The 13,851-nt window shown below is 37.4% G+C and overlaps 1 protein-coding gene across 1 annotated transcript in view; it reads right to left on the reverse strand.

The window, feature by feature from the left end:
* Positions 1-13,541, reverse strand: part of tg (thyroglobulin) — a 39,580-nt gene extending 26,039 nt beyond the window's left edge. The window contains exons 1-20 of the mRNA XM_056258427.1: positions 13,391-13,541; positions 13,169-13,277; positions 12,971-13,068; positions 11,845-12,033; positions 11,475-11,634; positions 10,601-10,707; positions 10,165-10,308; positions 9,343-9,525; positions 7,905-8,942; positions 5,842-6,438; positions 5,496-5,729; positions 5,048-5,185; positions 4,381-4,458; positions 4,156-4,256; positions 3,910-4,030; positions 3,622-3,825; positions 1,806-2,009; positions 1,520-1,665; positions 497-653; positions 197-361 (exon numbers count right to left, since the gene is read on the reverse strand). Of these exons, the coding sequence (XP_056114402.1) occupies positions 197-361; positions 497-653; positions 1,520-1,665; positions 1,806-2,009; positions 3,622-3,825; positions 3,910-4,030; positions 4,156-4,256; positions 4,381-4,458; positions 5,048-5,185; positions 5,496-5,729; positions 5,842-6,438; positions 7,905-8,942; positions 9,343-9,525; positions 10,165-10,308; positions 10,601-10,707; positions 11,475-11,634; positions 11,845-12,033; positions 12,971-13,068; positions 13,169-13,277; positions 13,391-13,475 (4,258 nt within the window). The 5' untranslated portion in view covers positions 13,476-13,541. The remainder of the gene's footprint in view (positions 1-196; positions 362-496; positions 654-1,519; positions 1,666-1,805; positions 2,010-3,621; positions 3,826-3,909; positions 4,031-4,155; positions 4,257-4,380; positions 4,459-5,047; positions 5,186-5,495; positions 5,730-5,841; positions 6,439-7,904; positions 8,943-9,342; positions 9,526-10,164; positions 10,309-10,600; positions 10,708-11,474; positions 11,635-11,844; positions 12,034-12,970; positions 13,069-13,168; positions 13,278-13,390) is intronic.
* Between the last annotated feature and the right edge of the window lie 310 nt (positions 13,542-13,851).

Genomic DNA, 13,851 nt, shown 5'->3' on the forward strand with positions numbered 1-13,851 from the left:
CATAAACCTTCACAAATACATTTACACATTTTTGCACACCACATTTCTATTTTCGTACAGGCCCGTAAGCTAAAATGTGCATCAGTTATAGAACTTTATAGATGCATATTCAGAAACACAAGTAAAGCCATTTTCTTTTATGGTATACAGGCCAGTCTGTCATTAAGACGACCAAATGGTACAGAAGCCAACCTACCACACCCAGTGGATTGTGGGAGCCGCTTATAGCCAGCCATGCAGCTAAATGAGGGAGGACTAGAGAAAGCGAGAGAACCGTCAGAGAGAAAGATGGACAGGTATGCCCCACTTCGGATTAATGCCTTCACACTGTTTAACAGTCTCTCTTCACTAAGTGCTATATCTGGAAAAAAAATAAACATGCAATATTTAGAAAGAAAATTACATGGAATACCGTAATAAAACACATCAATGATTCAGAGTAATGTGAGTGTGAAATGAAACATTTGGCATTAGACATTGGAAAGGCTGCTCTCACCAATATCATGAAGATCAGGGAGAGATGTTATTGGCAGGTCAGAGAGGCGGGCCCTAAAGGTGATGCGCACAGTGACCTCCTTGTCAGTCAAACACTCAAGAGACACAGATGACTCGTCACAGACTGCAACAGAGCTGGTCTGGCCGGATGAGGTCAGCTAAGACACATTAAGAAACATTCAAAAGAAGTTGTATCTGTAGTTTTAGATATCTGCACAATTTGTTGATGTTGTACTGTAGGCCAAAGATACCTACATATTGAATATGACATTCACAAACTTTTTTCTCATATTATTTTCTATGACCATGTCCCCTTAAGGGCTCCATAAAAGCAAGGGGGTCTATGGAAATTGATTTATTCTATGGATATTTTTTTTCAAAGTTAAATTAATAAAATGTATTTGTTTAAAAATATTTATTTAATATATTAGATTTATTTTGTATTTGAAAATACAACCATTTTGCCATGTTTACTAATAATAATGGTATTTATATTCTATTGACAGCCATAGTTTTAACTATAAGTTTAATGTGTTTAATCATTTTAAAGGTTTAATCATTTAATATTACACACATTAATAGTGGATAGATAAAATCATATACTGCAAACTTAACACAATATAAATATTTTCCAATTTTTTTTTCCCAAAGATTAGTAGCTTTGGCTTTAGGAGAATGACAAAATACAAGCCAGATATTTGATTTTAAAACATGTAGTGGTAACACTGTTTTACAGTGTCCTTGTTACATATACTTACTGTAGTAGTAACAGTAAATTATGCATAATTACACACTACTAACCCTAAACCAAACTCTAGCCCTAATTGTATAGTGAGTACATGTTGTTAATAAATATTACTCAGTACTTAAATGTATAGTTGCACTGTAACAAGGACACCTTAAAATAAAGTATAATCCATGTTGTCTTTATTATATTATGCTTATTTTTTGTCACACATTAAAAATGTGTTTTATACATGAATATATATATGGTATATTTCAAAGCAGACTGTGTGTATTGTACCTGTAAGCTGCAGAGACCTGTAGCTCTCATGTCTCGCAGCAAAGCAGCCTGTAGCTCAACACTCAACACGCTGCAACTCTTTTGGCCCTCGGCCAGGAACATCTGTAGCTCTAAGGACACCTGCACTGTCTGCAGTACCCGAGGCTCTGATTGACATCATAACCACACAGACGCTCAGTAATTAGAGCAACAAGACTTCATAGAAAGGCAAATCCCAAAAGGAAATATTGCAACAAACTGTGAGCATTTTAACAGGTAAATAGAACAATGTGTGTGTGGCCTTTACTTTGGCAGGCGTAAGAAAGTGGAGCATCATCAAGCCAGTTTTTCGCCTTGGGATCACACAGGAAGCTGGTGACAGGAAGGGTGTTGACATAACCTTGGTCACAGAACAGCTCACAGCGCTGCGTCTGCTGGCCCGCAACATTCGCAGTTCTACACAGAATGGCACCATGGGAAATGTCTCTGTATGGAAGGGAGCACTCAGGAACTGAAAAGGGAAAAAAATAAGGGAAATTATTGTTGCCACAGGTATATGCCAAAACTGAAGTCAACAAAATCAAAATTGACAAAAACATTTTACGGAATATTGCAGTTTTTATCATCAATGTTTTTTTTTATGTTCAATTTGATGTTTTAAGCTCATCGAGGCTGTATTTATTTAATCAAAAACTGTAAAAACATAATACATTTTAAAATGTAATTTTATTCCAAATTGTCAGCATCATTACTCCAGTCTTCAGTGTCACATGATGCTTCAGAAATCATTCTAATATGCTGAGTTGATGCTCAAGAAACATTTATTATTATCAATGGTGCTTAACATTTATTTTACATTTTTTAACAATGATACCATTCAAACATTTGTGGTAAGACTAATAAAAAGACAGAAAATAAACTAATTCATCAAGGATGCATTAAATTGATCAAGAGTGACAGTGAAGACATTTATGTTACAAAATATTTATCTTTAATAAATGCAAATAAATACTGTTCGTTTAACTTTTTATTCATCAAAAAATCCTGAAAAAAGTATAACCATTTCCACAAAAATGTTAAGCAGCACAACTGTTTTCAACATTGATAATAATAATAATTATTTATTATATAATTATATAATTATTATAATTTGCACCAAATTAGCAAATTAGAATGATTTCTGAAGCATCATGTGACCCTAAAGACTTGAGTAATGATGCTTAAAAATTCAGCTTTGGCATCACCGGAATAAATTACATTTAAAAATGTATATTCAAATATAAAATTTGTAATAATATTTCACAATATTACTGGGATTTTTTACTCTATTTTTGGTTAAATAAACGCAGCCTTGGTGAGCATAGGAAACTTCTTACAAAAACATTTTAAAAAAATGTAATGTTTCCAAGCTTTTGACAGGTACGGAAGCGTATTGCATTCACTTGAGGAAAAAAAATCTACTCTGTTTTTCTGAATTAACGAGTTAATTATCTCAGAATTACGAGATCATTTTTCATGGGAAAAAGTTGTTGCTCTGTTTTTATGAATTAATGACTTAATTATCTCAAAATTATGAGTAACTCATTAATTCATAAAAACAGTGAAAATTTTTTTTTTCAAGAAAAATGTATCTCATAATTCTGAGATATTAACTCGTTAATTCAGAAAAACAGAGCAAAAACTTTTTTTTCATGAAAAATTATCTCGTAATTCTGAGATAATTAACTCTAATTCAGAAAAACAGAGTAGATTTTTTTTCCTCAAGTGAATGCAATACGCTTCCGTAGACAGGTACTTTATCCATGCACATTATATTTCTATTTATTTATCTTCATTTGCGAGCTTTAATCAAAATAACAGTGACATCCCTTCTTTTCTCTCATGACGTTTACCGGTAAGAGGGCAGGACAAACTGTCACTCACATGAAATCACAGCAATAACAAACCACAACTATCCAATCAATTTCCGATTGACAAAATAAAGTACCACCCTACATTTTTTTCTCGTTTGAGAAGCCTTTTCCTGTTTGCGTATACATTTAACAATAGGGAAGAAAAGACTATCGCAACCTCCATTTCATGCCGACTTTAACAAAATGTAAAGCGTGACCTAATTCACTTACTGTCACAGGCTGGGGTTTGTCCTGTGCTGCGAGAGGTACGCGTTTTTGGCAGCTCCTTTCCGCTTTGAGAAGCACACCAACAGTCGAACAGGTCACACTGCAGGGGTAAGAACCGCTGCCCGTCCTGTACACATTCAGGCTCATACCCCACACCGACTTCTCTCTGCAATGCCAGAGTCTTCTGTAGAGAACACCAACCTGGACCTACAACACACAAAATAATACAAAGGTCTGACGTGGTACATTTCTCAACACCTTGCTACAATGTGTGTGTGTCTGTGTGGTTACATTGCAGTTCTCCAGAGGGATCGGCGATGGCGGGTTGGATGACTTGTCCGGTTATTGGACTCACGCACAACCCCTGCGAAAGGCCTGAACTGGTCTTCTGGAGTACTGAAAACTCACCATCCTACAGATATGTGCACACAAACAATGAGACAGATACACATGAAATGCAAATCTTCAGTAACTAATATTGAATGTACTTTTTTTAAGTACAGTACAAGCTAAATAACCACGAAAAGAAGGCCTTACCTCCTCACATGAAGGGCTATATGTGAAAGTGATATTAGAGCTTGTTTGCATCCAATTAGAAAGCAGGAAATGACTTTGGAGCCTTTGGCATGTAGTTTGACCTGGGAGACAAATGATCACAAATCAGCTTACAAAGATAAACCCCAGAAGTAAAACTAGCAGTTCCCCTAACAACCTTGATTATTATTGAAAAGATTCGAGTAAAACATGAGATTGGACTCTTACACTGGTAAGGGGCCGCAGAACGAGACATCAGAGAGTCTGCGATGTATCTGCCCTCCTCATCAACACACCAACAGTGAGCTATGACATCAGACAGAGCAAAAACATACAAAACAAAACAAAAACAAACAAAATTATCCACAAATAAATATTGCAATGTTTTCCTTTGGCAGAAGTACACTACTGTTCAAAAGTTTGGCATCAGTAAGAATTTTTTTAAAGAAATTCATATTTTTATTCAGCAAGGATGCAAAAAATGTATCAAAAGTGACAGTAAAGACTTCTACATTGTAACAAAAAAAAAATCTATTTCAAATAAATGCTGTTTTTTTTAACTTTCTAGTCAAAGAATCAGCACCAAATCAGCCCATTAGAATGATTTCTGAATGATCACGAGACACTGAAGACTGGAGTAATGATGCTGAAAATTCAGCTTTGCCATCACAGGAATAAATGACATTTTAAAATAAATAAAATAGAATCCAGTTATTTTAAATTGTAATACTATTTCACAATATTACTGTTTTTACTGTATTTTTGATCAAATAAATTCAGCCTTGGAGAGCATAATAGACTTGCAAAAACATTAAAACATCTTACCTACCCAAAACTTTTAAACTGTAGTGTATGTGGCAGGATGGTTAAATAAAGTACCGGAGTACGGTCTCACCTGTGCTTTGGTGGCACTGATTGGGCAGCCACTGGCCATAAGCATCACACTGTGGGATGTAGGGCTGGTACCCCAACATTAAACTCTGTCTATCTTTGTCACTGGCCATCATTCTGCTCTGCCAATAGAAATGTAGGGCTGTCGAGAAGCGAAAGCATATTTAATATTAGTGTGGGTAGAGCTTTACAGCAAATAACCAAAGAAACGAAGTGTGGAATGATTAATTACATAGCAGAGGGGGGAGGAGTTATCAGACTTGTTGAATGACAAAATAACCTTATAAAATTCATACACTACACAGTTGAGTACATAGTGCATAAGTATAGTGTATAAGTGCATAGTGTATAGTGAATCATTTGGGACACTTAATTTCCAGAGTTTTCTCAGACTTTCTTCTGCAGCATCTTTTAACTTTTCATTTTGAGACAGATAAAACAAAAGACTGTACTGGAATGAGCTGCGAGTCTCAATGCTGAGTTGACGTTGCTCAGCAGAGTTTGAGTGATGGGGATGTTTGAGGAGCGTGTCTGCTCCAACTCCACAGGGCTCAGATAGACACTCTCAGCCAGGAGGAAACCGTAACCCGCAGGCACATGCGTGTTGTTTGAAGCAAAGATTAGTTCCTCAGCCTGCTTCAGGAACTCAGAAACCTGGCTTTGAACCATAGAGCAAGGACCTGGACCTGAAGAGACACACAAATTAGATATTATGAAGATGATTTCAATAGATTGTAAAGCAATATTTGAGCAGATAGTAATGTCACTACATATATTAATTCCTATTGTATAACTCACATTTGGGAATTTGTCCAACAGGAGCCTTGCTATCTGCTAGCATGTCTCCTTGAGGGTCAACGCACCAGCATTGACGCAGATGAAAGGTCCCGAGAGGAACACTGAAGTCTGATAGCGGACCTGGGTAACCAGAATCTTCTCTTCTGATCAGTCTCCAGAAAGATAACGGGTTCAGAAAAACTGACGGTCCATAATTGGCCTCAACGCTCCCTTCTAACAAGTCAGATGGAACATCAGAGAACTTCTCAAATCTCACCAGGACAGGGAATACTCTGTGGTGCCCAGCCTTGAACAATTCGGATACTAAGGCTCGGAATGACGCCATTGCTTCTGTGTTTCTTGCATAGGCTCGCAGAATTCCAAGAAGTTCTGAGACGGGCAGGTCTTGTCCGGAATTTATGATCTGAACCCACTCACGGTAGAACTCGTTCACTTGTTCTGGAGGTCCATCGCACTGGATCTGGTTCCAGCTGCCATCATATGCACAACGAGGTATGTACACTTCAGAAAGCTGCGTTACAGAAGATGGATCTGTGAGAACAGAGCGGATTGTGGACAGGAATTTGTGGGTAGCTGTGGCCTGGCAGTTTGTTGGACCTTTGGAAGAAGATCAATAGAGGATTAATAAATCAAATCACAACATATTTTAAATAATAAAAAAACATAATATTAAAATGTAAATTCAAGTTGTACATTTCAGATTTGTATAATCAGTGTTAATATGATGCCATTTCGGTATAGCAAAGGGCTTTTGTTGTCAATAAACTGCATGGCATTATGGTGCATTTCCGGTTTCTATAGCCATTATAGTTCATTATGTAAATCTGTGAAATAAAGTCGCAATTCTGAGAACTAAAGGTTCAATTATGAGATTAAAGCTGCAATTATGGGATTAAATCACAATTGCAAGATATAACATTTATATTTATGCATTTGGCAGATGGTTTATCCTCTACATTCTGAACTACAGGAATGAGTATACAATTATGGAAAATAAGTCACAATTTCTACATAGTGCCACAATTAACTCTGAGACAGAAATTCACTTTTAAACACTTTCAGAGAAAATATGCAAAAAATGTACAACAGCTTGTCATTGGGACAGTACCCTTCAAGAGACAACATTGTACCAAAAACAACATTATCCCTAAAAGGATCCTAGTAGTACTATAAGGTACCTTTTAGGGGTAGTACAAAGTTGTCCCTTTAAGGGTACTTCCCCAGGGACAAGCTGTTGTACCCTTACAGGTAAATTTTTTTACCAGTGTAGGTTACATAAGGCTGACTATGAAATGTGTTCCATATTCAGCTTAAAATGTACACCGACAATTTTAAAATAAATAAAAAGCAAATAGCAAAACTTTGAGAAGAAGCCTTGCAAAATTGAAAGCACCTAAGCTCCATAAAACAAGATGTCTCTATAGCCCCTTTCACACAGGGCTTCGAACCCGGCAAATTGCCGGCAAATTGCCGGCAAATTGCCAGAGTGCCTTCGGTGTGAACGCAAACACGACCCGGGATTGATGCCGGGATCGATGCCGGGTTGGGGACCTAGTAACATTGCCGTGTTCAGACCCGGAACGCGCGCTGTGTGAACAAAAGCCAGAACCATGAACCAATGCCGTATAAGGGGTGTGTCGTAGAGAGGATTCACGAGCCTTTGCAATGACGTAGTTATCGTGCGGCTCAGTTACTCTAGAAGAAAGTTTGTGTTCGTCATCGATACAAGAAAGAACGAAAAAATGTCTGCAAACTGGACTGAAGTAGAGACCCGTCACATCCAACGTCACGCGTCTTTCCGGAACATACACGGGTTGTGTGTGAACGCGCTCTCTGATTCCGGCAAATCACTGGCAGTGTGAATGAAGCAAAATCAAACGAACCCGGGTCAAATCCCGGGTCACTTTATCCGTGTATTTTCCGGAATCTCTGTGTGAAAGGGGCTTAATGCATACATTTTGCCTGGTTGTCTATTACATATGAGCCAGATCATTTAATGTGTGTTTAATTAAATGTATGAACATAGCTCTGTATTAATCATCTGTTTTAGTGTTCAGACTCACATTGAAGAGAGCTTCCTGAACTCTGAATGCTGAGTTTTGTTCCAGATCGGTCCACGCAGAAACAACTTTTGCCAAGGCATTGTCTTGCTACGTAAGCACCATCAGTCTCACATTTAGGAATGAAGACCTCAGATCCTGCAGAACTACTGGCTTTGACTGCAATAGCCATCTTACGTTCTTTCTCACACTGGGATAAGCATCTCGGTCTTGACTCAGTAGTGCGAGAACCTGTTATCTCCAGACCACGAGAGTCCACACACCAACACTCTGTGCCCTGACATTGAACTTCTTGGTATAGTCCATTCTCAGTGCACTGGGGTATGTATGAAGTCAAGGTGGAAGTCACAGAATTACAAACATCTGATTTCTGGAAAATTGCACGAAACAGTTGACCCAACTGGGTGCTTTCATTTGCCTTCAGCTGTTTGATGGCCTCTCGAAGGGTAGTGAGAAACTGCTCATTCTCAAGAGCCATTGAAACAAGTTTAATCATATCTCGGTTGATTTTCAGGTTTACAGAACGACCAAACGCATCAGAAATCTCCTGGTCTATATTAAGACTGGCAGAGTCATCTGCAAAGGTCTTGGCCAACTGCATCAAGCCAGTCCCGGCCTGCATCAGACCAACTTGACTAAAAACTTGACTGAAACTCAATGTACCACTGTTTCCAACAATGCCAGTGAAGTTGAAATTGCCAGCATTCTTCAGGAATTTTCCTCCAAAGAGATTCTCCTGGAGTCTCTTGGGATTCGGGGCAAGAGCAAGAGCTTTTAGGGCAAGAGCCCCAGAGGGAAACATCCCTTGAAGGAGCTCTGCCAGGATGTCTCTGACATTTGGACGCTCCAACTCTGGCAAAGACTGCAGAAGACCGGAGTTGGCCAAAAGCTCCTGGAATTCAGGACTGCAAGTACCAAGAAAAGAGAGGGTGTCTTTGGAAACGGAGAACACGTTGCTCTTGCTGAAGTCTCCAGCTGGGCCATAAAAAAGCCTGGAGAGGGCTTGTCTCCTCTCAGACAGACAGTCTTTCACTCCAGTGCCTAAACAAACAAGAAACACAACATTAGTCAGTGCACAAACTCCATTCTACTTAAAAATGTTAAGGGATCGCTAAACCATAAACTCTCAGAACTCAAAGATTAGTTTTTAAAACAAGTAAAACAGGTAAAATCATTTAAATAAGCTTAAAGATCACTAGTATTATAGAATAAAATGTACAATTAAAGCATGAATTTCTACTGCTAGATTGGATTAATTCGAGTAGTTCACAATGTGTTTACAGATGTATTTTTACATATACTATTTGACTACCAACTCATTAATGTTACTGATTGATAAAATCAAGATTTACTGTTACCAGAGATGCTGAAGAGGCATCATGTCACATAAGTATGGAATATACCGTGAAATACACACAAATGCAATTAAGGCCAAACTCACTACATTTTGGAAGTCCATACTGGCGTGTGCCAAAGATCTCTTTGCCATCAGCATCCACACACCAGCACTGGCCACCGGACTGACACTGGGTTGGCACATACACTCCATTATCAGTACAGGAGGGTACAAAGGAATTACCAGCCTGAGTAGCTGCGGCCCGTTCACTCTCGCACGGGGTGGGACCTTATGAATACAAAAAGAGTTGGGTACTGTTGGTTTGAGTACCTGTACTATTATACAGATGTAGCAAGTGTTAGAAATGCTAAGAGGTAAATTTTATTCCTGCACTGCCTGTATAGTATTATTTTATTGTTTTCATATTCTATGCTTGCATGTACATGAAACTAATGTTTATTTAGTCTCCACAAAAAAATTATTATTTTATTTTATCACAAGAAAAGTAGATTCATTTTGTGCAAATTATTCTTGTTTGAAGTTTACAGTATTTTTTTCCTCAAATTATATGCTTACATGTACATGAAACTAATATTTATTAGTCACAGCAAAAAACATTTATTTTATAATGGCAAAAAATGTTTTGGGCGGGGGCAAATTGTTCTTGTTTAAAGCATAATATGACAACATGTAATTAAGTTTATGTTTAAATCAAGAAAATACTATTTGCAAATGAAGAAAAATAAACTTAAACCTAACAAATTAAATTGACCTGAGAAGCAAAAATGCTTATCTTTAATGATATTTAGATATTTTTACTGGAAAACAATGCAAAAAAATAAATAAAAAAAACAGATAAAGAAAATGATTTTTACAGTGTATGACCATCATTATAGTTGTTTTGTTTATCAACAAAATGTTGCATACATCTAAATTTCCCGCTGACGGCCAGCTGGACAGCAAGGTAGCGGCGCTGTAGGATTCGATACATGTTTGACTGTGCAAATGCACTTCCTGCAGTCTGGTCTGAAAACGCTGTGTCGTACACCTCATCCAAAAGCAGCTCCACACCTAGATAAACCAAAATCAGAACAATTCATCTTTATAATACAGCACACAAAATGTCACAACTTGATCAGGCCAAAATAATCCTTGAATGACAACACAAATTATAGCACCACTTGACATTTAGGTGATACTTTAATACAATTTGATTTATGGTTCACTTATTTCAGGGACAGTTGCCCAGGAGCAAACAGAGTTCACTGTCACAATGGAGACAGTTTATGGATCTCTCCTAGCTGGGTTTGAACTTTTGGCCCAGTTCTGTAACCTGAAATGTAACAGAAGAGGTGTGTATCACCTGTGCTTGGCATCTCTCTCCCACGACTGTCTGCACAGAAACAATAACTAGATAGCTCTGGGTAGGCCTTTCTGAAAACACTAAAGGTCTGGAACACTTCTGGGTCTCTGTTGATGAAAAGAAACTTCAGCTAAATAAGTCACTTGGAGCAGATGCATTTTAAACTAAAGAAAACAGAAAAATTAGGAAAAGGGAAAACAGGAAAACAGTTATAAATGCTTCCTCTCTCTGACACAATACTGCTGTCTAGTGGTAAAACATGCATGCTTGGGGCTGGTTTCCCAGATACAAGTGTCTAGCCCTTCACTAAACGAGCTTTCAGAAGGGAATCTTTATTCAATCTTTATACAATTTAAATAAAATTTGGGGTCAGTAAGATTTGTATTTATAATTTTAAAGAAATAAACATTTATTCAGCAAGGATGCAATAAATTGATTAAAAAAAAGTATATGTATATATGCTGTTTGACCTTTATATACAGCAAAGAATCCTAACATGTATCATGGTTTCCACAAAAATATTAAGAACCACAAATGTTTTCAACACTGATAATAACAAGAAAAATTTGAGCACCAAATCAGCATATTAGAATGATTTCTGAAGGATCATGTGACACTGAAGACTGGAGTAATGATGCTGAAAATTCATCTTTGCCAACACAGGAATAAATTACATTTCAAAATATATTAAAATAGAAAACACTCCTTAAATTGTAATAATATTTCACAATATTACTGTTTTATGGTATTTTTGATCAAATAAAAGCAACCTTGGTGAGCTTACAAGACTTCTTTCAAAATAATTTAAAAAAAATCTTATCGACCCCAAACTTTTGAGCAGTACTGTAAGGTTTGAAGAAAAGGCATGTCTCACCTGTTAAAGGTGTGTAACAGATCAAAGATCATCCTGTCAGAGGTGTTGACAAACTTGCACTGCACAGGTAAGAAGCTCCCATCATCTGAGCACTGAGGGGGAGAGGGTTCTCCGAAACCATGAAGGAGTCGCCGCTGTCTCACCTCACAAACACCAGGACCTAGGGTCAAGAGTTTAGAATCATTTTACATCTGATCACTAATAGTATCCATTTAAGCATCATCCAGCATTTTAAGAGTCAGGATTAAAATAGCTATGAAAACACATAAGCAGATAAAACTCTTGATCTTTCATTTAGAGACTCATCTAAACTGTTCAACTAATGCATCTAGGGAATCAAATGAATGTGACACTGAATAAGTGAACTCACACTTTAAGAGTTTTCCATTTTGCCTGGTTCCGTAGATCTCCATGCCTTCTTGGTCCATGCACCAGCACTGGCCACGGGACACATCACACTGCACCTGCTCGTACTCACCTGAGTCCAAACACACTGGCACCAGGGTTGCGTTTCCAGTCTGCAGTGCCTGTTGTCTCTGGAGCTGGCATGAGGTCAAACCTATAGTGAGGACAGAGTGTGGTCCATTCAATGAAATTAAAATGATTCAATGGACACATAACTTATGATTATACTAAATCCTTATGTAAACGTTCTCTTGTTAATCATGCTTAATATTAACAGCATATCTCTGTTGTTGACTTGTGACCTTAAGTGGTTGCTCAAGGATTATGTTTGGGTTCCCAGAGACACCAAGCAAATACACTATAGTTTAAAAGTTTAGGGTCAGAAGGATTATTTAAATGTTTTAGAATGAAGTCTCTTATGCTGACCAAGGCTGCATTACTTTGATCAAAAATACAGTAAAAACTGTAATATTGTGAAATTGTATTACAATTTATTTTCTATTTTAATATATTTTTTAAATATCATATATTCCTGTGATTGCAAAGCTGAATTTTCAGCATCATTACTCTTCAGTGTCACATGATCCTTCAGAAATCATTCTAGTATGCTGAGTTGCTGCTCAAGAAACATTTCTTATAATAAATATTGAGAAGTGCTGCTTAATATTGTTGTGGAAATGCTTTTTTTTGGGGGGGGGGGGGGGATTCTTTGATGAATAGACAGTTCAATAGAACAGCATTTATTCCAAGTAAAATTTTTTTTTGTAACAAATGTAAAAGCCTTTACTTTTTCAAATCAATGTCCTGCATCCTTGCTTAATAAAAGTATCAATCAATGTAACAATCTTGCAAAAAAAACAAAAAATAAATAAAGTTCTTACTGACACCAAACGCTAGTGTAAACATAGAAATGTGACTGGCATTCAATCAAATAATGTGTTTATTATAGAAAAATCAAAATAAACAACTGACATTTATTCACGTCTTACATCGGGGTTTTCAAGGAACCCAAATGCAAGTAAAGCCACTTTTTTTTTTTTTTTAAACAGAGGACAGGTTGTCAAGTTGAAGTATGAAGAAAGGCAGCTTACAATGAACAGTGGATCCATTTTGTCGACTCCCAGGTATCTCAAGTCCCTCTGCATTCACGCACCAACATTCACCACCTCCATGATTACACTGAACATGCCTATAAGAATGGATTTTTTTTTCAGACTTTCACAAACAACATGGAAATACCATGGTACATTTATATGATGATATATACAGCATCGGTCCAGTTAGTGCACCTGAAGCGGCCATCCTCAGAGCACTGGGGGATGTGCTCATGTTCCTGAGCTGCACTGACAAACCTGAGCTGCTCACATTGACTCAGACTCTCTGTCTCCAGCTGGTACTCTAAAGGTAAAACAATAAATAATAATAGGTGGATGAATTTCCTAGTCCATAAAAATACAGCTCCCAGACAGTAAACATAAAGGTGATGTTGTGATTAGAACAAAGACGCTCACCTGAAATCTTTCCACATGTCAGAGAGAAGGTGCTAAGCAGTGTGGCAGTTAGACAAAAAAGCGTCATCTCTTCCATGTTCTGCATCTTCTCTAGGATGCAAGAACTCTCCTAGTGAATGCTACGAAACTGCAGCATCTTTTATACCAGAACCAAGATGTGCACTGTCATACCTGTTCAGCATTCTGTTGTTTTACAAATTTGTCTATCAAAACACTAACCTCTCCAAACTGGTTAAAGTAGCTGGTGGTGAATAAGAACACTCTGGACATTGTAAGGTGAGCAGCCAAGCTTGAACTTTTGAGAGTGCTTCTTTGAGGAGAAACAGCTTCATCAGTCTTCTGAAAACCACTTCCAACAGAGTTAAAAAGAGCTGTGCGTTGTTACTTCTCTTATGTTGTTGCCCTCATATTTCAACAAAAAAGAAAATACTTAGTGGAAGCAAAGCAAATGACATATATAA

This window comes from Rhinichthys klamathensis, unplaced genomic scaffold (assembly GCF_029890125.1).
Source record: "Rhinichthys klamathensis goyatoka isolate OS25496 unplaced genomic scaffold, OSU_Roscu_1.1 h1tg000152l_1, whole genome shotgun sequence".
NCBI lineage: Eukaryota > Metazoa > Chordata > Actinopteri > Cypriniformes > Leuciscidae > Rhinichthys > Rhinichthys klamathensis.